General features: G+C 40.4%; 1 protein-coding gene across 4 annotated transcripts in view; it reads left to right on the forward strand.

The window, feature by feature from the left end:
• The window catches only part of LOC149577058 (histone-lysine N-methyltransferase ATXR4-like), a 237,839-nt gene that overhangs the window by 81,381 nt on the left and 133,288 nt on the right, over positions 1 to 23,170 (forward strand). For all 4 annotated transcript variants that reach the window (XM_089821834.1, XM_089821841.1, XM_089821858.1 and 1 more), the window contains one exon: positions 11,482 to 11,537. In XM_089821834.1, coding sequence (XP_089677960.1) covers positions 11,482 to 11,537 — 56 coding nt within the window. The remainder of the gene's footprint in view (positions 1 to 11,481; positions 11,538 to 23,170) is intronic.

The raw sequence follows: 23,170 nt of genomic DNA on the forward strand, positions 1-23,170 counted from the left end.
ATCTTGGATGTGAATGCAAGATGAACTCACAATATTATCAACGACCACATATGATTTACGTGCTGCAGAAAGCTGAGTATCAGGAGTGCAAGATGAAACTAAACTCAACTCCATACCATGCTTATCCCCATGTCTCTCCCAGTCCTGCAATGCCAATGGAGTATTCACCAAAGAAGCTCGAGTGTCCTCAAGCTCGCGAGAAAGCCTGTCAACTTCCTCCTCCTTCCTCCTCAAGGCATCTGAATAGTCTCTGACAAGGCTAAGAAGATGGTCACGATCTGATAGAAGATGTAAATAACTCAACTTCATCGTTCCCATTCCTTCCCTAATCACCTGTAAGTCAACACAAGAAGACTTTCCCTGAACTCCCTTATGTCGACCTTGTAACTGAATCATCTGGATGTGATCCTCTATCATACCCCGCATTCTGTCATGATGAGATAATGAAGTCACAATACTATCTTCGCTCACCTTCAGCTGGCTGGACAAATCATGTGAAGTACTACCAGCCTCAACCGCATGTGACGAAGCATCTATCTGTGCCTGGTACTCTCTCTCAGCAAAGTCATGAATGCTCAATGTTTGCTCATCTCTACCAAGTATCTCACCATCGTGCACAACAATATCCTCATAATCATCATCTGAACCCACTATGCTGTAGTCACTGCCTGTTGGAACTAAACCATCCCAAGTACCTGTGACATCACCCTCTGACGACCTGTATACAATTGTCTGAACTTGAGTATCAAGTTGATTGTTGCTATCAATCAGCATAATATCCTTCACCACTTCTTCCTGTGGCTAAACTGAAACCTCTGACTGGTTGCAAACTTGTTTCTCGAACTCCTCATTAAGGTTCCTAGTAACATCTCTCATTGTATCAGTCAATGCTTTGCGAGAAGATTTGCCAAATAGAAATCCAGTCGACTTATCCACCTTAGCTGGGTCGGACAGCCCGTCATTTATACGGTGGTGCTTAACCAATAGTTCAGACATGTTATGCCTTATTTTCCTAAGTTCATCTCGAATGTCTGAATAGCATCCTTTCTACAATTCCGAATCTGGATACTATGTCTATCAATTGTCCAAGATTGTGTCTTTAGAGACCTTGTACTGTACTTGTCCATTCTGGATAAAGTAGAGTGCTGATCACTCATGTAAGTCGGTTCTCACCCCACAGGATGGCAAGAAAACCGCTCTGATACCACTGTAATAACCCCAACAGGTTAAAACACCAAAAATCTTTATAGTTCAGTGGTTTGACATTTCGTCAAACACTTTGCAAGCAAGGGTCCTCTGACTGATATAACTTTTCAAATTGTTGCAGTGATTCTTGTTTGGATTTCTCTCAAAGAGAATGCTTACAAAAGACTCCAAATTGTCTAAACAATGACCTAACATAAATATGCAACTAATTTTGGCAATAGTGAATGCATATATGAGTTTTAATCATGAAAATGATCACCTATAGCCAACTGGTATTTTAACAAATAGTTGGCATGCAAGCTAACTGGCTGATAAGAAATGATATATTAACGCTCAAAGACAACTATTAATGACCAGCAATTATATCTCCTTAATTGAGAATGAGTGTCCAATACAATATTCATACTAAGTTAGCCAAGACTCTTGGCATTTACAAAGATATCAAAATATGATGATTGCTGGTAAAGTAATATGCACCTACAGCTGCCAATGAAAACTAATGCAATACTAAATATCTAACTTCAATACTCCCCTACAGCAGTACGCTAATCACATGCATGATTAAATACAACTAAAGCCATGGATTGCTGATACCATTGTGAGAAATGTAAAAATGAATGATGTATCTATTAATGAATGATAGGTTTGATACGAAATGACAATTACAACAGCACTCTATAGTGAAAGGCAACTATGAAAATACACATCAGACGTGGCATATGAAGTCGCCTTAGAGAATAGATGTATTGCAATACCATTGAACAGAAAATAACCTCTTCAAGTGCCCAAGTCGTGCCTCTCTAGCTGCCGCCCCTGATTGTAGATGGCTGTAATAATTTTCTTTGCTTTTTCGGATTGCTTTTTTTTTTGGATTGCTTTTCCGGAATTGCTTTTTCGGCCTGCTTTTTCGATTCTGTTTTTTCGGCCTGCTTTTTTCGGACTGCTTTTTCGGCCTTTTTTTTTCGAACTGCTTTTTTGGCCTGCTTTTTCGAACTGCTTTTTCGGCCTGCTTTTTCGAACTGCTTTTTTGGCCTGCTTTTTGTACTCAAATATTTTTTCTCAATGTAGCACAAATAGAAGACTGAAGTATCTTCCTCCCAGCTGCAATAATTCAAGTGATATTTCACACCCTCAAAATCGCGTACCAATTGAGAGTTTTCGTTCTCAATGGCCTCAAATATTTTTTCTCAATGTAGCACAAATGGAAGACTGAAGTATCTTCCTCCCAGCTGCAATAATTCAAGTGATATTTCACACCCTTAAAATTGCGTACCAATTGAGAGTTTTCGTTCTCAATGGCCAGTTGTGACTATTGCAGAAACCCTAGGCTCCACAATGCACATCAACAAACATCAACATCAACAACAACAAATCTGGATGATTAGAATGAAGCCTCGGGGTGCCTATTTATTCTTTTTTCTCCACTTTCTCCAGAAGCTTCTAGAACATTATTTTATTTTATCTATTAGTGACTTTATAAAATATTTTATAATTCAAGTCACTTTATTAAATTAATTAAATATAAAGTTACCTTTTAATATTTATTTATTTGATAACTTTATAAATAATTAACTTAATACCACTTATTTATTTAATTAAAATAATTAATTAGTCATCCTCATAAAATATTCATTATTTTGGACAACCTAATTAATTAAATTAATTAAATCAAATTGCCTCCAAAATGGGGACATGACAGCAGTCGTCGCTCATCAAGTTTGTTCAAATTGTACAATCTCTCCCTTAAGCTTTCCATAGCGCCAACTTGTTCTCAATTGCTATCCTCAAACTGGGTACCACAAATTCTGTCGGCACCACTGCTTCCTGTCTGTACATCAGCTGGAATGGGGTATGTCCTGTAGTTACTTTATATGAAGTACAATATGCCCATAGGGCTGATGGCAACTTTTCTTCGCAATCTTCTCCCTCAACTGCACAGGATTTATAAATCACTCCAACCAAGATTTTGTTCGTTGCTTCTGCTTGTCCATTGGCTCTTGGATAGTATGGGCTTGACAATGAATGATAGATCTTAAATTCAGTAGTAAGCAGTCGAATAACATGGTTAACAAAGTATCCTCCCTAATCACTTGTCAACTGTAGTGGAATCTCGTACCTTGCAATAATCTGCTCATAAATAAATCTTGTTGTGCTTACTGCCAAGTTATCCGGTAATGCGTGTGCCTCCACCCATTTAGTCAGGTACTCCATCGCTACCACAATATATTGACATGTTGTGGTTTTGCTCACCTTTAGAGGTCCAATGAAGTCCAATCCCCATCTCTCAAAAAGTTCTTGCGCATGCGAGGGATTCAGAGGCATGAAGTCTCTCTTCAATGGTTTCTCGGCTTGCTGACATGTGTTGCATGCAACGACCCACTCCATGGCATCATTGTATATGGTTGGCCACCATAGTCTTGTCAGAAGTATCTTCCGTGCATTTGTATCCGGCCCCATGTGTCCTCCTATCGGCCCTTCGTGTGCTTCCTTTAGTACCTTTGGAATTTCCTCCTCTAGGAGGCACCACCTTAGAATCTGATTAGGTCCCATTTTGTATAATAGCCCATTGATTAACTGAAATGTTTGGCTCCTTAGCACTAGTTTCCTTCTTTCATTTGGTGGCATGTCACTTGGAAATTGCCCCGTCGATAGATATTCTCCAATACGTGTGTACCAAGATGGTAGTACTGTAACATGAAATAGCTACGCATCTGGGAAGTCATCATTAATACCCTCAGGTGGCTCCCCTGATTTTATTCTCGATAGTTGATCTGCACTTATATGACTTTTTTCTGGCTGTACCAAAATCTTAAATGTAAACTCTTGTAATAATAGCAACCATTGACTTATTCTTCCTTGAATAATTGGCTTATTTACCAAGTATAACAACACCTGATGATCTACATAGAATATGAATGGAGTGGCCAACAAGTAATGTCTAAACTTCTGCACTGCTATACCATCTCTAACGCCTCTCGCTCTGTTGTACTATAGTTTTTCTCTGCCTTCGATAACAATCTACTTGCAAAGTATACTGGATGGTCCAACCCGTGTTCACCAGTCTGTGCTAGTGTTGCTCCGATGGCATAATTTGATGCATCTACATGAATGTGAAATTCTCTGTCCCAATTCGGATAGGCCAAAATCGGAGCCGTGGCCAACCTTGTTTTCAGTCTGTCATGTCCCCTATTTTTGCCCCTTAGAATTTAAAAATAAATAAATAATAAAGAACAACATAAGGAGTCTAATAATAAATTATATTATAATTTATTAAATTTAGTGTTAATATAATAAAATAAGAGAACATGATAGAAATAAATGATATAATAATATAATATATAATAATATGATATATTATTATATTATAATATTAAATTATTAATAAAAGATTTAAATAAATAAATAAAGTTATTATTATAAAATCAAATATAAGATTAAATAAATAATAAACTAATAATTACAATTAAATAAGTTTAAGTTAAAGATTTAAACTTAATTTTATATCTATTAAAACTTATGGATGTGACCATTCAAGAATAGATCTGACAAGAGATATAAAAAGGAGAAACAAGTAATACAGGATGGGGGGAATAGACGTTATCGGGTGGCAGAAGGCAGACTGGCAGACATTCAGATCTCCATTTCAAGCCAATGATCATCATCGCAGCAAAGGATACCAGTATAAACCATAATTTGTGAACATTGGAAGAATTGGACATTAATATCATTTGAAAATAAAAGTAATCGGAAAGAATAGATTGCTTGCAGTGAATGCAATAATATAATCACACATCATTCAGAGTACATTTGCATAGTGAAAGATAATCACCCTTGGTTGCAGCAGGATTATACGTGCATGGTCATATCAATATAGCAACTCCATAGTCCACTATATCATACATCGACACCGAGAAAGGAGAAGAGGCATAACTAGCCAATGAGGGGTATGCCGCCTATGAGGAGATTAATGGGTGCAATCAACAATTGCAGAGGATACAGTAGATGTTAGCAAGATTACATCATCAAGAGGAACCAACGATGCCCATGAAGAGAAAATAATATGATATACCTCACCAGTAGAGCCAACGTTCAGGACAACAAAGAATGGACAGTATGTGTTTACCATTTGATATGGTATTAGAGAGAATGTATTCGATGCTTGATAGTTAAACTCGTGATATTACAAATCACACATTGACCCCCATCAAAAAGCATCATCAACGCCATCAATGAGAATCAAGGCCAGGTCAAAGATATAATAACTAAGAGGAGTTTCATTAATGTCGAGAGAAAGGTTAGGAAGGAATGAGTCAGTCAAATCAAAGATTACAAACAATAACATAAATAATGGCAAAAGTGCGAGTAGACAAGAGATAAGAAAAAGGGAATGAGAGTCACGTACAGAATGAAGAAAAGACTATTAATTAATGAATTATATCTGAACTGGCATTAAAGAAAAACTATTTCATATATTAATCTATTTTACATCTGCTGAGCGGATCTACAACAATATCATAAGCAATCAATCAAAGACTTCATTGTTGGCCTTTCTTAGCATACAAGTTATAAGATCAATAAAAGATCTAAATAGTAAGATATCTAAATAATAACAAGTCTATAAGGAATCTAAGATATACCAATGTTCTCAAAATGATACTCACTATCAAATTAGGAGCGTTGCAGAACAAGAGTCAAGAATTCAAATTTCAGTCTTAGATAACTGAGTAAGAGACATTACATTCAGAGTTTGTAATTATTGATCCAAGACCACTCTAAATATATTTATCATCATCAAGGGTCATTCTAGAATATTGCATTGATAATGAACTTCAAAACAAAATTCTGGATAGGACTTACATTTGTTCAAGATGTGGACATCAGTATAACTGTGGAATCAAGAACAGTATAAATTTCAAATACAATGGTTAAGCCATATTGTGTGCCTTAAGAATTATATTGCAATCAACTTGCATTTTCAAAGGTTCAATAGGAAGAAGCCCGTAACAATTGATATGATGGTGAACAATCCTAGAGAATCCAAGTGGGGACATCACATAGTCCCTCAAAAGCTTCATTCTGTTCAGCCTCCCATCTGTAAGGTTCACCCTTGCAGGTGAGTTTGTCCAACGGATAAGAAACTTTTGCAAAGTTTTTAATAAATCTCCGGTAATAACTGATGTGCCCTAAAAATGACACTACTTCCGACACATCCGTCGAGGGTGGCATCTCCAAGATTACGCGGACCTTGTCTGGATCCATCTTCAATCCTTCTTTACAAACTATGTGTCCAAGTAGCTTTCCTTGTGGCACCATAAACCTACACTTCTTTGGGTTCAACGCCAATCTTGCTTGTCTGCACCTCCCCATAAATTCTCCGAGTGCCATTATGTGTTTCTCCTTTGTGCTAAAAGTTGACCAATCATCTAGGAACGCCTTAAAACTTCCGAAAGACATTTTATCAAATATGTGTAAGATAATCCTTTGGAATGTTGCCGAGGCATTGCACAATCCGAACGACATCTTGTTGTATGCATATACCCCATCTTCTACGATAAATGTCATTTTTAATTTGTCCTCCTCAGCGATGGATATCTGATTATACCTTGAGAATCTGTCCATGAATGAATAAATTTCATGCCCCGCTACTTCCTCCAAAATGCTATCTGTAAATGGTATTGGGAACGGGTCTTTAATTGTTACGACGTTTAGACATCGAAAATCCACACATATTCTTATCTGTGCTGTATCCTTTTTTAGGGATATCATGATCGATGATACCCACTCACTTGTTTGCACTTTAAAAATGATTCTTGCCTCTAGCATCCTGTCAATTTCTTCCATGACCTGTGTTGCATAGTTCTTATTCATTCAGTATGGCCGCTTCGGTACGGGTACTGCACCTTTGATTAATGGTATCCGATGGACACATAACTCTGGTGGCACTCCTTTTAAGTCCTTATACGTCCAAGCAAAAACATCCTTGTACTCCATGAATATTCTGAATGCTGCCACCTTTAACACTGGGTTCCAATCATCTCGTACAAGAATGTTCTTCGGATTTTCCTCATCACCTAGGTTCATTGTTTTCACCGTAGGCTCGTCATACTTCATCAGTTTATCTTTACTGAACGTATGGGCCGGTGTTTCATCCACCTGCGCTTCTCCTTCCTTTAGTTCACTATACTCCTTTAGGAACTCATTGCTTGCTTTTTCTTCCTCGACACTCAGCATGTTGTAGCTCGGACAGACCTCATAATCTTCCATTTGCCAGTGTAGCAGTCTGTTCACTGAATCTAGGTCGTCATTAGTTGACCCTCCTAATCTCAACAACCCTTCTTCGTCTGGTTCCATCCTCTTTTTACCTTCGTCATCACTCTCGCCTTCTCCTTCTGAGTCCTACGCCGCTACTTCTTCCCCTACCATTTGTGTATGCAAATCAATTATGAATCTCCTGCCTCCTCTCTCCATGGACAAGGTGTTCCATTTCCAATCATGCTTTACCTTTGATTGCACCAGCCACCCCCATCTCAGGATGGCGTCGTATCCTCTTCTCTTCAATGGGATGACCACAAAATCCAATAAAAATGGTCGTGTCCCAATTGTTACCGCATGTGCCATCAAAGTTCTCAAAGACTTTATTCCATGCTGATCTGTTGTGAGTAACTAGAAAGTAGGTGGCCACAGCGTGGGTTGTCCTAGCTTTTTCCAAATATCCTTTGGTAGCACGTTCACACCCGATCTTTCATCTACAATTGTATCCGTCAACACAGTACCCAAAATGCCCATCTCCACTACTGCCAGGTGTCTTCTTGTTGTAAGTGCTAGTAGCATCGGGTCTGCTGCCGTTGTTTCCTTACTATCCCTTACTTCTTCCGTCATTCTCGAGGACGGTGTCATATTCATAATAGCTGTATGCAACTGTGGCATCGTGAGAAGAAGCTCATTTATTTTAATAGGCATTTTAGTTTGCATTATCTGCCTCATCATGTTCTATTCCGCCAAGTTCCTTTTCGAAGTTTCGGCAGTGTCTTTGACTTGTGATTTCTCTGCTTTCATCTACTTTTCTATCTTTGTTTGTGCTTTTTGTAACCTCTCCTTTTTTTCTTCTACATCCGGATATTTCGCTTTCCTCGCTTGCTCCCGTGTAACTGCCAGTACTTTCTCATCACACGTTTCAATGCTTAATAGAGGTACCTCTTGTTTTGGACATTTTGCATCTTCGTGGTCCCTTGGACCACACCATCTGCATAGTAGTTGTGGTGTCTCCTTCGTAGGATAGTCCCTAGCGAAGTGGCCCCAAAGATTGCATGTCCGGCACTGTATCATCGGCCGTCCACTCGCATCATACTATATTCTACTCCGGCCTCCGTTGTTATTGTTGTTGTTTCCACCCCTTCCGTGTCTATTATTATTGCGATATCCACCCGAAGTTGCATCATTGCTTGTGTTATTGCTATTGGACGCTTCCTGCATTAGTAACACCTGCTAGTGTCCTTTTGATTTCATGTTAAACGGGCACTCTTTTAGAGAATGTCCCACCACCTGGCAGATGTCACAAAACTGTTTCTTCGGGTGTGAGCCCTTCGTATGGCCATCCTCTTTACAATCTGTGCACCACAGTTCTCCCTTCATTGTGTCTGAATTCTTTTTCAAATTCTTAAATTCTTTCATCATTCTAAGCATATCTTTCTGTAATGCTCGCACCTTCTTGTTTGATTCCTCGTCACTATTGCTACTTTTAGATGATGAATCATCTGAATCCAAGGGTTTATGCTTTTTCTTCTTACTTGTCTTTTGTTCACTTTCTAAATCCATTGCACAAGTATACGCGTTGATGTACGACGCCGGTGGTACAATCTTTATCTTCTTTTTCAGAGCCGGCCGTAGCCCTTCCACAAACCATTGTTTTTTCAAATCGTCTGTCGGTTGACTTTCCATCTTCCCGACTAGCTCTTTCAGTCATCTGGCATAGGCCTGTACTGTTTCATTCTTCCCTTGCTTAGTACTATATATCTCCGCTACTATTTCATTATCGTCTTGAAGCAATCTGAATTCTGCTATGAACTCTTTTTTAACATTCGCCCATGTAGTCAGTTTCTGAAGGTTGGCGTCGGAAAACCAGTCAGTTGCCACACCTCACAGAGTTGCTGGGAACTGTCTGATCCAGTCATCCTCATCTGTCACACCATTTGCCGTCCATATGGTTTCGCACATTTTGCAATGTCGGATTGGATCTGCTATACCATTACCGTTAAACTTGGGTAATTTCTCTTTGGGACTTGCCATCGTTACTTTTTTTTGATTCTTAGGTACTTGTTGAGCACCTGCGTTGTTCTGAGCACCCGCGTTGATCTGAACACCCATGCTGTTCAAAGCACCCGCGCTGTTCCAGATCACAGCGTTGCTTCTAGCAACTGTGTTGCCTGGTGAAAGGTCTTCTTCAAGTGAAGTTGTTTGATTTTCCGCCTGTATCCGTTCGTCCGGTGTATCGGGAACGAAGAGTTCACTCCACGCTTGTGCTCTCTTGGCACTTCGAGCCGTGCGAGTTGCTTCCCTTTCGTTCGAACACTTTCCCCTCGGCATATACAGGTTAAGGAACTCTTCTTTTGTTTCTTCCACCAAATTTAATCGCTATCGAGTCTCCTCCAGCAATTCCTTGGCACTCCTCAATCTACTAGGTGAGTGCACTCCCTCCATTTGTGCCTCTTTACCCCTTAAGTGCCCCTCAACAATCTGTTGAAGCTTCTGCCTGCTATGCTAAAATTAAAACTTCTTGTGCTGTACATATCTCATCTTTGTCTTTTACCTTATTCCTATTTTTGTTAAGCAAATTCAGCATTAATCTTCATCACATTCCTTCGTTCCAGGTTCGTCTAACAACGGTGCCAAATGTTTACCGTACAAGGTAAGAAACTTAACACATGTAGTATAACACAATTCAACGCAGAACAGATACTTTATTCATATATGCACTCAGTGATTACAATCCGAATGCAATGACTACAATGATGATTCCAAAGTCCATCTCGGACGTGTACATATACCTTTCCGAAGGGGTGACTCAAGCGTCACGCCTCCGTTCGGATACTACTCTACCCGTCGGCTACACTATACATTTTACCGACAATAGAGACCGTGAGTCATCTACCCTTGTTGGAAAGTCCTATGTATTAATCTGCCAAGGGTGGTTAAGTATATATGTTAATGTGGAGTCCACTACTACAAAATATTATTCATTCTTGCAAACAGCAAAAAAGCCTATGGAGTCATCTTTGTTTCCCGGTTTTCCCTATTTGAATGGACATCCTTAGACAAGCATTCAGTAAATTGCATTCATCTAACTGTGACATATTTTCCCATATGGTAAGCTCACTCATCTTTGTATTCTATGTTTGGCATATATCTATGATATGACACTAGCTATTTACTCTTAATTTGTGACAGTGTTTTTGGATTATTTCCCAAGCTTGCACAATATGCCTTTTCAACTTGGAGCTTTTATATATAAAAATGGTCTATTATTCTGTTACAGCAAAGAACCATAATATTGTTTTATGAACTAAAAACTATAGAAGGTTACATACCACACACTTTTGTATTATATAAGTCAAGAATCCCACTCTTAATGGAAAATTCCTTGTGGTTGAGGTGAACATCCATTTTGAAATGCTGAATTATTTGTCCTCACAACTGTACAACATCAAGTATATAGTGCTATGTTGTAGAAAGGAATTTGTGAATGATACAAATTTCATAGACCACCTACATATATAATTTTAAAGAGTTACAGATGCATGAAAAAATTCAACAATCTGCAAAACAAATTTCTGTGAAAGGGATTAAAAAGGAGGAAATAACAACTTGTGCATGCCTAGATGTTTCATTAGGAGGCTTATTGTCTTAAGGAATCAGAGGAGGTTGATGATGCAACTGCCATCTTACACAAGACATCAGTGACAAATGTCTAGGAAGGGTTCTAGTTGGAAAAAAATGAATATATCAGATATAGTAGATAAATGTGTAACTTGAAATATGCTAGATGCTTGAGCAAACTAACTAGAAACCAAATAATTAGCACAGTACAGGTATTTCAAAGGTTATGAATGAGAACTTCATATAATGAACCTTTTAACATTCATGTGGTATATTCATTTTTTCATTGAAGGAAGCAAAAAAACTAAAATTTGGCTTTACATTGCACCTGATGTTAGAAAAGGATAATTGATAGAATGAAATGTTGCCTGTCTGTGATTCAGTTTTCCTTTGAGTCTGCAGGTGTTCTATGAGATCGAGAAGAAAGCAGACTGGTCATTGTATCATGAAGAATGCAGGTATATCCTAGTAATGTAGGTTATAACCTCCAACATGGGCACAGGCATTTTGTTCCAGGGATTGTGCTTGGTATAACTTAAAGTGTAATCATAGGATTAAAAGAAATTGTGTGAAATTTGAACTAAATGGAGCATCATGGACAACTCAATTGTAGTCTAAAGTTAATCAGCAATTCTGTGTCATTCATGAAAGTTGTGTTCATTCAGAATCAAGTCAAGACTGATGAACAAGCATGCTAAGTATTCATCAGGCGAACGAGTAGACACACAGTATAACAACATGTGCAATTCACAGCTGTAGGAGAAAACAGAAGAGATACAATACAGTCTTCACATTTTCTTAAAATCTATACAGTATGCATGCCTCTGAACATATAATTTCAATGGTAAGGTTGGATATGGATGGTAGGTAGTTTAAGTGGATAATGTAAACACTAAGATATGTAAATAGGGAAAGGTAGATGACGTCTGTTTATGTACATTCCAAGGAAAAAGGAAGTTAAGTAGGCAACAAGTAGATAAACTGCACAGACAATAATGCATGCAATTGCAGTGTCCATTTTCTGTATTTGGAGGGTGTGTTGAAGTCTCCAAGAATGCTTTTCTAGAAAAATATAAAAACTTGGGCAGCTAGGTTGTAAAAGAAATAGTCAATACTTTGCGGCGATTTATGATTTGAGTTGAGTAGAAAAAGATGAACATTTTGATGCATTGAAGCATATGAGTTGTGTTGAAGCTTCCAATTGTAAATGGATGAGTGTTTATTACATACTGTAGCGAAGTGTTTTCAATGGGGCAGCATTCATGGCTTTTAAGTTGGGTATAATTATAAAATCACATCTAAGGTTGGCAGGCTAGGTAGAAAAGATGGGCAGTTCATTTGTTCTGTGCATTGAGCGTTTCTACTGAATGTATATAGCCTAGTATTCCTTAGTCGTGAGTGTGTACTTTTGACATGTGTGAAGTTGGAGATACTTGTGTGATTCAGACTTGAATAAATAAAACTATGATATTACTAAAAAGGAGAGGATGTGATGTGAAGGGGGTCAAGGATGTGATATGAAGAAAAGATTGGTGTAGAGGTGTGAAATTTCTGCAAGTCTTGCTTTTTGGGTGGGTGCCTCAGCTGATTGGGATTGTTGCACGCATTTGCGATCTGGGTTGGTGTTTACCGTATAGGGTAAAAGAATACTTATCGCATGTAGTATAGCCAAATATAACACAAAATAGATACTTTATTCATATGCACAATATGCTCATTACAATTACTCCAATAATTACGATGATGATCCAAAGTCCCTTCCGAACGGTGTACATATACTTTCCCGAAGGGGTGACTCAATCGTCACGCACCCGTTCGGATACTATTCTACCCGTCGGCTACAATATAGAATTTACTGACAACATCATCCCCCCCAAAAGAAAAGTCATCTCAAGATGACCATACAAGAAAACTTAAAATAACAACTAATTACATCAATGTATAGATACTCAGCAGAGGGATGCGTCCCTGGTGTAGTGGCCGTTCCCGCCCTCAGTTCGTTCAGCTCCGCTTGTAGCTTGTAGATTTGGTCCTTTCGAACTTTCAATTCCGCTTCCGCCTCCATTTGAAGCTCTAACGCTGATTGCATCATCCCAGAAATCTCTCCCGGCTCTTTCTCCTCATCTGCTACTCTCTTCTTCTTTGCTGCTATCTGTTCCTTCTTCGTTGCCAATTTTTGTAGCTAACTATGTTTGTCTATGAAGGCTGCCCTCTTGGATTCCCAAGTTGCCCTCTTAGTGGCTAACCTGGCAGCTGACTCCTCCCGAGCCCTCTCAGCTGCTACCTAATTTGCTTGGCTCCTCCGAAGGGTGTAATATGCCTCCCTGTGTATCTCCACTATCTCGTGAGTCAAAGCCTCTACTTGGCTCTCCATACCAGGACCTCTCGTTGTGGCCCAATCTTGTTGCATCTCTACAGTCTTCACACTTGGCCATCCCTGTTCCTCGAAACAGACTGTAAAGGCAGCCAGGCATCCTAATCTCATGAAGGATACTTCTCCCTCCAGCTCCTTCACTACTGAGTCCAAAGCCTGAGTCTCTGCAGAGGCCACCACCTGGTGAACCCGAGTTGCTAGAGCTGCTATATCAGCGAAGAATGTCTCTCTCATCACTGCTTTTGGCGCTGCTGGATGTTCTTGCTGCACACCCATAGCCCTCTCTACTGATTCTGCCATATGCTCAACAGTGCAATGTGGTAGTCCCTCATCTTGTGTTGGCTCCTTTACTTGTGCTTGCAAAGGGTTTCCCTCCAAAATTACTTCTCGCGTAGGTGTTTGCAGGTACGCCACTCGAGGTGTTGGGGTACGGTAGTACCACGTACTTAGGTACGTTCTCAACTTCTGGCTTATGCTCTCTCTGTCTCACACAGGTGATGCTAACAATGCTGTATCTACCCTAACCATTGCATTTGAACCTACTATGTCCAATTGGATCTTGGCGTCCTCAAACCCTCGCCTATCGGTATCTCCATTACTCCTACCTTAGTGTCCATCTTTGTATCAAGTACAAGTACCTCATCCCCAGCCTCTAGTAAAGCCTCACGAGCAGACTCCATCGTTACCTTTGGAACGACTATCTCCATTGGTGTTGGATGTGCCTTTGCTAGTGTCTTAGGAATAGCTCGTGTCTCCGCTTGTGCTTCTGCCATAGGCTGAATCGCAATTGAAGCTGGCGTCATCACTATTGGCTGCCTAAACTGACCAAACCCCGGAATACCATGAATACCTACGGGAGCCAAATGTGTCGTAGCTGAAAGCGCAGGCCATGGGAATCTCAACGGTGTAGCTGTGATTAGCTCTAGCTCCTCGTCCTCTTCCTCCTTCCCATCGCTCCCACTTTCCTCCAAATAAGTCTCCTCCTGACCATTGTCAGTATTTCCACCGTTTGGTCTCGGTCATTTTTGTCTGACCGTCTTGGTGCCAAGTGTATCAAGATGTCTCCATTGCATAATCGGGGGTTCGCCTGGCGTGAGTGGTCCCGGTTTGGCCTCCAGTGCATCGTTGGGGATCATTCGCGTTGTTGCTTCCAAGAATAGGCCAATGGCATAATACAACATGTAGAATGTCTTGTGCTGTAATGTCATGAATTCATACATTTGTTCGGCCAACAATGCAACCTAGTCCTACACCCTATCGTTCAAAATCTTGTTCATCATCGCTGTATGTGGAAATGAAATATCTGAGGCCCGGCTAGAGCCTGTGAGACGACACTTCACAACATCCATGAGACAGCGCCAGTGACCACCTTGCACATTAGATTTCTTCAACTCTCTACCCCTGGATGTGTCCGTGAGGGCTTCCTATTCCGCCTGCGTCAGATCCCCACACACGAGATGTATCAATTGTATTTTTACTTCCCAACTCATCTTTTTTGGTTTGCTTTCTATTTTCCTTCCCCCCTGAGCATGGCCAGGTATTCCGAATACACGTGGAGTCAGTCGGTTTGAATGATACCGCCAAGTTGCAACCATGGTACTCAAACGTATTGGTTCGAGGGAACCTATCATACATTTCTATCATGATGCGTAGAAACCCTTCATAATCTTTGATACCGAATACCGACATTTGTATCACCCACTCGACCTGTGCCTTCTGAATGTTGGCTTTCACCGGATGGTTATCAGGTGTCTCCTACCACCACTTCCGGCATTTGCTCCATTTAATCCTTCAAATGCAACATTCTGTGTTGTGGGAACATCCGTTGCAGTCGATTGTGTTGGTTGCTTTGTTTTCTTTTTTCTTGAACCTGTACTTGTTCCTCCTACTACAGAGACTCTAGATGGCAACGTCTTCACATTCCTGTTCATTGCTGTAGTTGTTGCTGAATCCTCCTCTAATTTCCTTTTCCAGGCTCTCTTGCTGGCTAAATGCATAACTGTCACCTTTTTGTCGTTTTGCTAAACACAAATTGGTTAGGTCAGTTACCTCTCCGTACAATATTGTTTTGAAATCCCTCTCTTCCCTTGGCGTTCGTACGGATCCGTATGACTCTTGCCTCCTCCGTACGGCTTCTCTCTTTCCCAATTCTCTATCAATGTTCTCTCTTGTATGGCTTTGCTTAATTTGTTCGTACGGATATACTTCCATGTACTCAAGCTTGCTTATACTTCAATGTTTCCAGGCCGTACGGTTGCTAGCTCCTCCTATGCCTAACGTCCGTATGGTATAGCTCTTCCTTGCTCTGTGATTGTGCTGTGCTTTCCAATTAATTGGCTCGTTGTAGAGTGCTGGTACAGTATTTGCATCACTGTCTTTTCATAATGCACTTCCTAGGTGTAATACGACATCTTTCTTCTGCTCTTGGTTAGCTGTACTCTATCCTTCTGTCTTCATGGTACAAGTTTTTCTCTCCTATAAATACTTTGTTTAGCTGTACGGTTGTGACTTTGCTTCTTATGAATGCTGTACGAAGGTGGGGCCGTATGGTTGTTCCCTTTCCTCCCTGCCGTACAGTGATTTCCCTTGCTTCTTCAATCACTCAAGCCGTATGGCCATGCAGGGCTCTTACAGGTTTCTTCCTACAATCTCCTAGTTGTACGGTATATCCTGCTTCAATCCCCTATTCTCCAAGTCCGTACAGTATGTCTGCTTCCACTTCTGTGCCTCGTTATACCGTACAAAATGACTGTCTTCTAGAAGTTCGTATGGTGTACGACTTTTGGTTCGACTTTCTATCTTTTATATTACCTGTGTGGCCGTACTATCATCTTCCGACTCTCTGTTGTTTGTTTGCACTCTCTGTCTAGCCGTACGGTCTTTATCAATGATCCCTCTTGGTCTTTGTATGCATTGACTTCCTCCTCATGACTTCCATACGTACTGTACGGTGTGTATCTTCTATGTTTGTACGGGTCGTACGGTGTCCTCTAAATAAATAAATAAACAAAAACATATTTTCTTCGAAATACTCTATGTTCAAATGTTTGTCTTTCTCTGTGATATCTATAATTTCCTCATTTTCTAATGGTCGTACGGTTCTGAATTGATTCTTTTGACTACTGCTCTCCTGTTTATATATCCTTATTGTCTATCAACTTAAAATAAAAAGATTTCATCATACACTTAATTTACATATATACATTAATATTCATTATTTATTCTCAATTGCTAGTCTGCGGGGGTGCATTATTTCTTTTGTGATAGATTTTCAATTTTGACCCGTTCACTGTGTCGGGTACTTCCTTCCCATCTAGCATCCATAACTTGATTGCCTCGTTATTGCCAACTTCTCGTATCTTACATGGTCTGACCCATTTAACTTTGAACTTTCCAGGTCTGATTTCGTTCTACCTATTATACTTCAACACTAACTGGCCCAATTGAAATTTATTTAATTTTAAATGCTTATCATGCCATGCCTTCCACCTGTTCTGTATAACTTCTGTGGCCCACTATGCCTGCAATCGTCACTCATCCAGTTTTTTCAAGTTGTACAATCTCTCCCTTAGACTTTCCATGTCACCAAGTTTGTTCTCGATTGCTATCCTCAAACTTGGTACCATGAATTCTGTTGGTACCACTACCTCTTATACGTACATCAGCTGGAACAGAGTGTGTCTAGTTGTTACCTCATATGAAGTACGGTACGCCCATAATGTTGATGGTAGCTTTTCTTCCCAATCTTCTCCCTCGACCGCACAGGATTTATAAATTACTCCGACTAGGATCTTATTCGTGGCTTCGGCTTGTCTGTTGGCTCTCAAGTAGTATAGGCTCGATAGTGAATGATAAATTTTGAATTCAGTAGTGAGCAGTCGGATGACATGGTTAACAAAGTGTCCTCCTTGGTCGCTTGTCAATTGCAGTGGAATCTTGTACCTGGTGATGATTTGCTCATAGATAAATCTCGCTGTGCTCATTGTCAAGTTGTCCGGAATTGCGCGTGCCTCCACCCACTTAGTTAGGTACTCCGTTGCCACCACAATGTATCTACACCTAGTTTTGCTTACCTTCAGAGGTCCGACAAAGTCCAATCCCCATCTTTCAAAAAGCTTTTGTGCGTGCAAAGGATCCAGAGGCATGAAGTCCCTCTTCAATGGTTTTCCAGCTCGCTGACATGTGTCGCATGCAACAACCCACACTCTGGTGTCGTGTACGGTTGGCCACCATAATCCTACCAGAAGTATCTTCCGTGCAGTTGTGTCTGGCACCATGTGTCCTCCTGTGGGTCCTTCATGTGCTTCCTTCAATACCTTCGGGATTTCCTCCTCTAGGACGCACCGCCTTAGAATCTAATCAGGTCCCATTTTGTATAGTAGCCCATTGATCAACTGGGATGTTTGACTCCTTAGCACCAGTTTCCTTCTCTCATTCGACGACATCTCGCTAGGAAACTATCCTGTCGATAGATAATCCCCAATATGTGCGTACCAGGATGGTAGTACTGTAACATGAAATAGCTGCACGTCGGGAAAATCATCATTGACTCCCTTTGGTGGCTCTAGATTTTATTCTTGACAGATGCTCTACACTTACATGACTTCCCTGGCTGCATCATGATCTTAAATGTGAACTCCTACAATAATAATAACCATCAACTTATTCTTCCTTGAATAATTGGCTTATTTACTAGATATAGCAGTGCTTGATGATCTACATAGAATACAAATAGTGTCACCAACAAATAATGTCTGAATTTTTGTACTACATACACCATCCCTAGTGCTTCTCTCTCTATCGTACTGTAGTTTTTCTCCACCTTAGATAATAATCTACTTGCAAAATATGCCAGATGGCCCAATCCGTGGTCACTTTTCTGTGCCAATGTTGCTCTAATGGCATAATTCGATGCATCTACATGAACATGAAATTCCTTTTCCCAATTTGGATAGGCTAGAATCAGTGCTGTGGCCAACCTCATTTTCAATCCCTCAAAAGCTTCATTTTGTTCCGCTTCCCATTTGTAAGGTTCGCCCTTGCAGGTGAGTTTGTCCAGTGGGTAGGAAATCTTCGCAAAGTTCTTAATAAATCTCCGGTAATAGCCAATGTGTCCTAGAAATGACTTTACTTCAGATACATCCGTCGATGGTGGCATATCCAAGATTATGCAAACATTGTTTGGATCCGTCGTCAACCCTACTTTGCAAACTATGTGTTTGAGCAGCTTCCCTTGTGGTACTATGAATTTGCACTTTTTTGGATTCAGTGCCAATTTCGCTTGTCTACACCTCTCCATGCATTCTTCGAGCGTTGTTATGTGTTTATCCTCTGCGCTAAAGATTAGCAAATCATCCAGAAATGCCTTAAAACTTCCGACAGACATTTTATCAAATATGTGTAGGATAATTCTCTGGAACATTGCTTAAGCATTGCAGAGTCCGAATGGCATCCTGTTGTAGGCATATACTCCATCTTCCACGATAAATGTTGTTCTTAATTTGTCCTCTGTGGTGATGGATATCTAGTTGTACCTTGAGAATCCATCCATGAATGAATAAATCTCGTTCCTCTTCACTTCCTCCAGAATGCTATCCGTGAATGGATCTTTGATTGTTACCGCATTTATGCATCGAAAGTCTACGCATATTCTTATCTGTGTGGTGTTCTTTATTCAGAGATATCATGATCGGTGATACCCATTCACTCATTTGTACTCTGAAAATAATTCTTGCTTCCAACATCCGGTCAGTCTTTTGCACAACTCGTGCAACATAGTTTTTATTCATTTGGTATGACAGCTTTCGTACAAGTACTTCACTTTCAATCAACGGTATCCAGTGGACACATAACTCTAGTGACACTCCTTTTAAATCTTTATACGTCCAAGCAAAGACGTCCTTGTACTCCATAAATATTTTGAACGTTGTTGCCTTCAAAACTAGGTTCCAATAATCTCCTACAAGAATATTTTATGGATTTGCCTCGTCTCCCAAATTCATTGTTTTCAAGTAGGCTCTTTATACTTGATAGGTTTATCCTCACTAAATGCATGGGCCGACGTCTCATCCACTTGCACTTCTCCCTCCTTTATTTCACTATACTCCTTTGGAAACTCATTCCCTTCTTTTCCCTTCTCAACACCCAACATGTTACAGCTCAGGAAGAGCTCGTAATCCTTTATTTGCCAGTGGAGTAGTCCGTTCACCGAGTCTAGGTCCTCATCATTCGACCCTCCTTCTAATCTCAATACTCCTTCATCTAGTTCCATTCTCTTCTTTCCTTCATCATCTCTCTCGCCTTCACCTTTCGAGTCTAATGACATTGCCTCTTCCCCTATCATTTGTGTATGTAGATTGATTGTGAATCTTCTGCCTTCGTGTTCCATGGATAGGGTATTTCATTTCCAGTCATGTTTCACTTTTGTTTGCACCAACAAGCCTCGTCCAAGGATAGCGTCATACCCTCTTCTTTTTAGTGGAATGACGACAAAATCTAATAAAAATAGTTGTGTTCCAATAGTTATTGGCTGTGCTATTAGGGTTCCCAATGGTTTGATTCCGTGCTGATCTGCCATGAGTAACTGGAATGTAGGTGGCCATAGCGTGGGTTGTCCTAACTTTTTCCATATATCACCTAGTAACACATTCACGCTTGACCCTCCGTCCACAATTGTGTTTGTTAGTACAGTTCCCAGAATGCCCATCTCGACTATTGTCAGATGCCTTCCTATCGTGAGTGCCAGTAGCATTGGGTCTGCTGCCGTCGTTCCACTACTGTCCCTTCCTGTTTCCTCTATCGTTTTCAGAAGCGGTGTCATATTCAGAATGACCATCTGTAAGTATGGCATTGTAAGGAGGTCATTTAATTTGATAGGGACTTCCGTTTGCATTACCTGCCTTATCATGTTTTGTTCTGCTAAGTTCCTTTTCGAGGTATTGACAGTGTCTTTTACTAGCAACCTTCTTGTTTTCATCTGTCTTTCCACCTTTGTTCGTGCTTGCTATAACCTCACCTTTTCTTTTCCTACATCAGGGTATTTCGCCTTCTTAGCTTGCTCACGTGTAATGGCTAGTACCTTCTCATCACATGCTTCGATGCTTAACAGATTTACCCCCTGCTTTGGGCATTTTGAATCTTTGTGGTCTCTCAGACCACACCATCTGCATAATAGCCGCAGCGTCTCCTTCGTGGTACAATCTCTAGTGAAGTGGTTACAGAGATTGCATGCACGACACTGTATCATTGGCCGTCCACTCGTGTCGTACTGTATCCGACATGCTTCTATGCTTAACAGATTTACCCCCTGCTTTGGGCATTTTGAATCTTTGTGGTCTCTCAGACCACACCATCTGCATAATAGCCGCGGTGTCTCCTTCATGGTACAATCTCTAGTAAAGTGGTCACAGAGATTGCATGCACGACACTGTATCATTGGCCGTCCACTCGTGTCGTACTGTATCCGACTCCGGCCTCCATTGTTATTATTGTTATTATTGCCACCCCTTCCACGTCGATTATTGTTGCAATATCCTCCTGAAGTTGCATCGTTGTTTATGTTTGTTCCTGCGGACACTTCCTGCGTCAGTAATACTTATTGGTGTCCTTTTGACTTCATGTTAAATGGGCACTCTTTTATGAAATGTCCCGCAACCTGGCAGATATCACAGAATTGTTTTTTCGGGCATGAGCCCTTTGTGTGGCCTTCCTCTTTACAGTCCGTACACCACAATTCTCCCTTCACCGAGTTAGGATTCTTTTTCAAAATTTTAAATTCTTTCATCATCCATAGCATATCCTTCTATAACGCTTGAACTTTCTTGCTTGATTCTTCATCACTGCTACTACTTTCAGATGATGAATCGTCTGAATTCGACCATTTGTGCTTCTTGTTTTTTGTTCGCTTTCCAGATCCATCACCCTATTATACACATCTGCATACGATGCTGAAGGTACAATCTTCATTTTCTTTTTAAAAGCCGGCCGTAGCCCCTCAATGAACCATCGGTTCTTTAATTCGTCAGCTGGTTGACTCTCCATCTTCCCAACCAGCTCTTTCAGTCGTCTTGCATAGGCACAGATTGTTTTGTTCTTTCGTTGCTTTGTGCTGTATATCTCTGCTACAATTTCATTATCGTCCCGTAGCAATTGGAACTCTGCTATGAACTCCATTCTAATGTCTGCCCATGTAGTCGATTTTTGAGGGTCGGCATCTACAAACCAATCAATTGCCACACCCCACAAGGTCGCTGGAAACTGTCGAACCTAATCATCCTTGTGTATTGCACCGTTTGCTGTCCATATTGTTTCACACGTCTTGTAGTGTCTGATTGGATCTGTCATTTTGTCACCATTAAACTTTAGCAATTTCTTCTTGGGTCCTACCATCACTACTTTCTTTTGATTCTGTGGTACTTGTGTGCTCGTGCTATTCTAAGCACCCGCATTGTTTTGAGTACCCATGTTGTTCTGAGTACCCACGTTGTTTCTGAGCATCCGTGCTGTTTTGCACAACTGTGTTGCTTCGGACAACTGCCTTGCTTCCAACAACCGCGTTACTTGGTGAAAGAAGATCTTCTTCAAGCAAAGTTGTTCGATTCTTTGCTTGTATCCATTCGTCGGGTGTATCGGGAACGAAAAGTTCACTCCACGCTCGTGCTCCTTCGGCACTTCGAGCTGTGCGAGTTACTTGCCTTCCGTTCGAATGCTCTACCCACCGCATATAAAAGTTAAGGAACTCCTCCCTTGTTTCTTCCACCAAATTCAATCGGTGTCGAGTCTCTTCCAGCAATTCCTCGACACTCCTCGATCTGCTAAGTGAATGCACTCCCTCCATCTGTGCCCCTTCACCCCCTCGGTGTCCGTCGCCAATCTGCTGAAGCTTTTGTCTGCCCTTCACCTGTTGTGCTAAAATTAAAACTTATTGTACTATGCGTATTTCATCCTTATCTTTTATCCTTGTTAAGTAAATTAGGCATTAATCTTCATCACACTTCCTTCGTTCTAGGTTCGACTGACAACGGCGCCAAATGTTTACCGTACAGGGTAAAAGAATACTTATCGTATGTAGTATAGCCAGATATAACACAGAACAAATACTTTATTCCTATGGGCAATATGTTCATTACAATTACTCCAATGATTACAATGATGATCCAAAGTCCCTTGCGGACGGTGTACATATACTTTCCCAAAGGAGTGACTCAACTGTTAAGCACCCATTCGGATACTATTCTACCTGTCGGCTACAATATAGAATTTACCGACAACAATTGGTGCCCATTTTGTTAACAAAAAGCTATTGTATGCCATGGTTTTTTGCCCGTAAGGGTTTCTCTAAAGAAATTTGGTGTATGTTCTTTTATGGTTGCTACCTCTACGTTTATGTGGTTTCATTAAAAGTTTAGAAGTTCAGAATTACCGATTCATTCCCAAGTATTTCTTGTGTGCTCTTCACCACTAAGGAGCTTAATAGTTTTAACTTTTAGATTACACTTCAAGTTCAGATTACAAAATTTTTTGGTAAGTGAATGACCTTGAAGGTCTTACAATTCAAGTTAAAGCATACCTAGATGTCAACTCTTGAAAAACCTGATGTAGAACTCCCAATCTTCTGTCTTTTAGATCTGAAATCTATGCTGACAGCCACTTACATTACTCAAAAAGTTATTTGTAGAATCTTCGAAACTGACTTCTTCAATCTGAATATTGTTTCAA

The sequence above is a fragment of the Cupressus sempervirens genome, chromosome 1 (genome assembly GCF_028749045.1).
Source record: "Cupressus sempervirens isolate cs-2001-9-10 chromosome 1, ASM2874904v1, whole genome shotgun sequence".
Classification (NCBI taxonomy): Eukaryota; Viridiplantae; Streptophyta; class Pinopsida; order Cupressales; family Cupressaceae; genus Cupressus; species Cupressus sempervirens.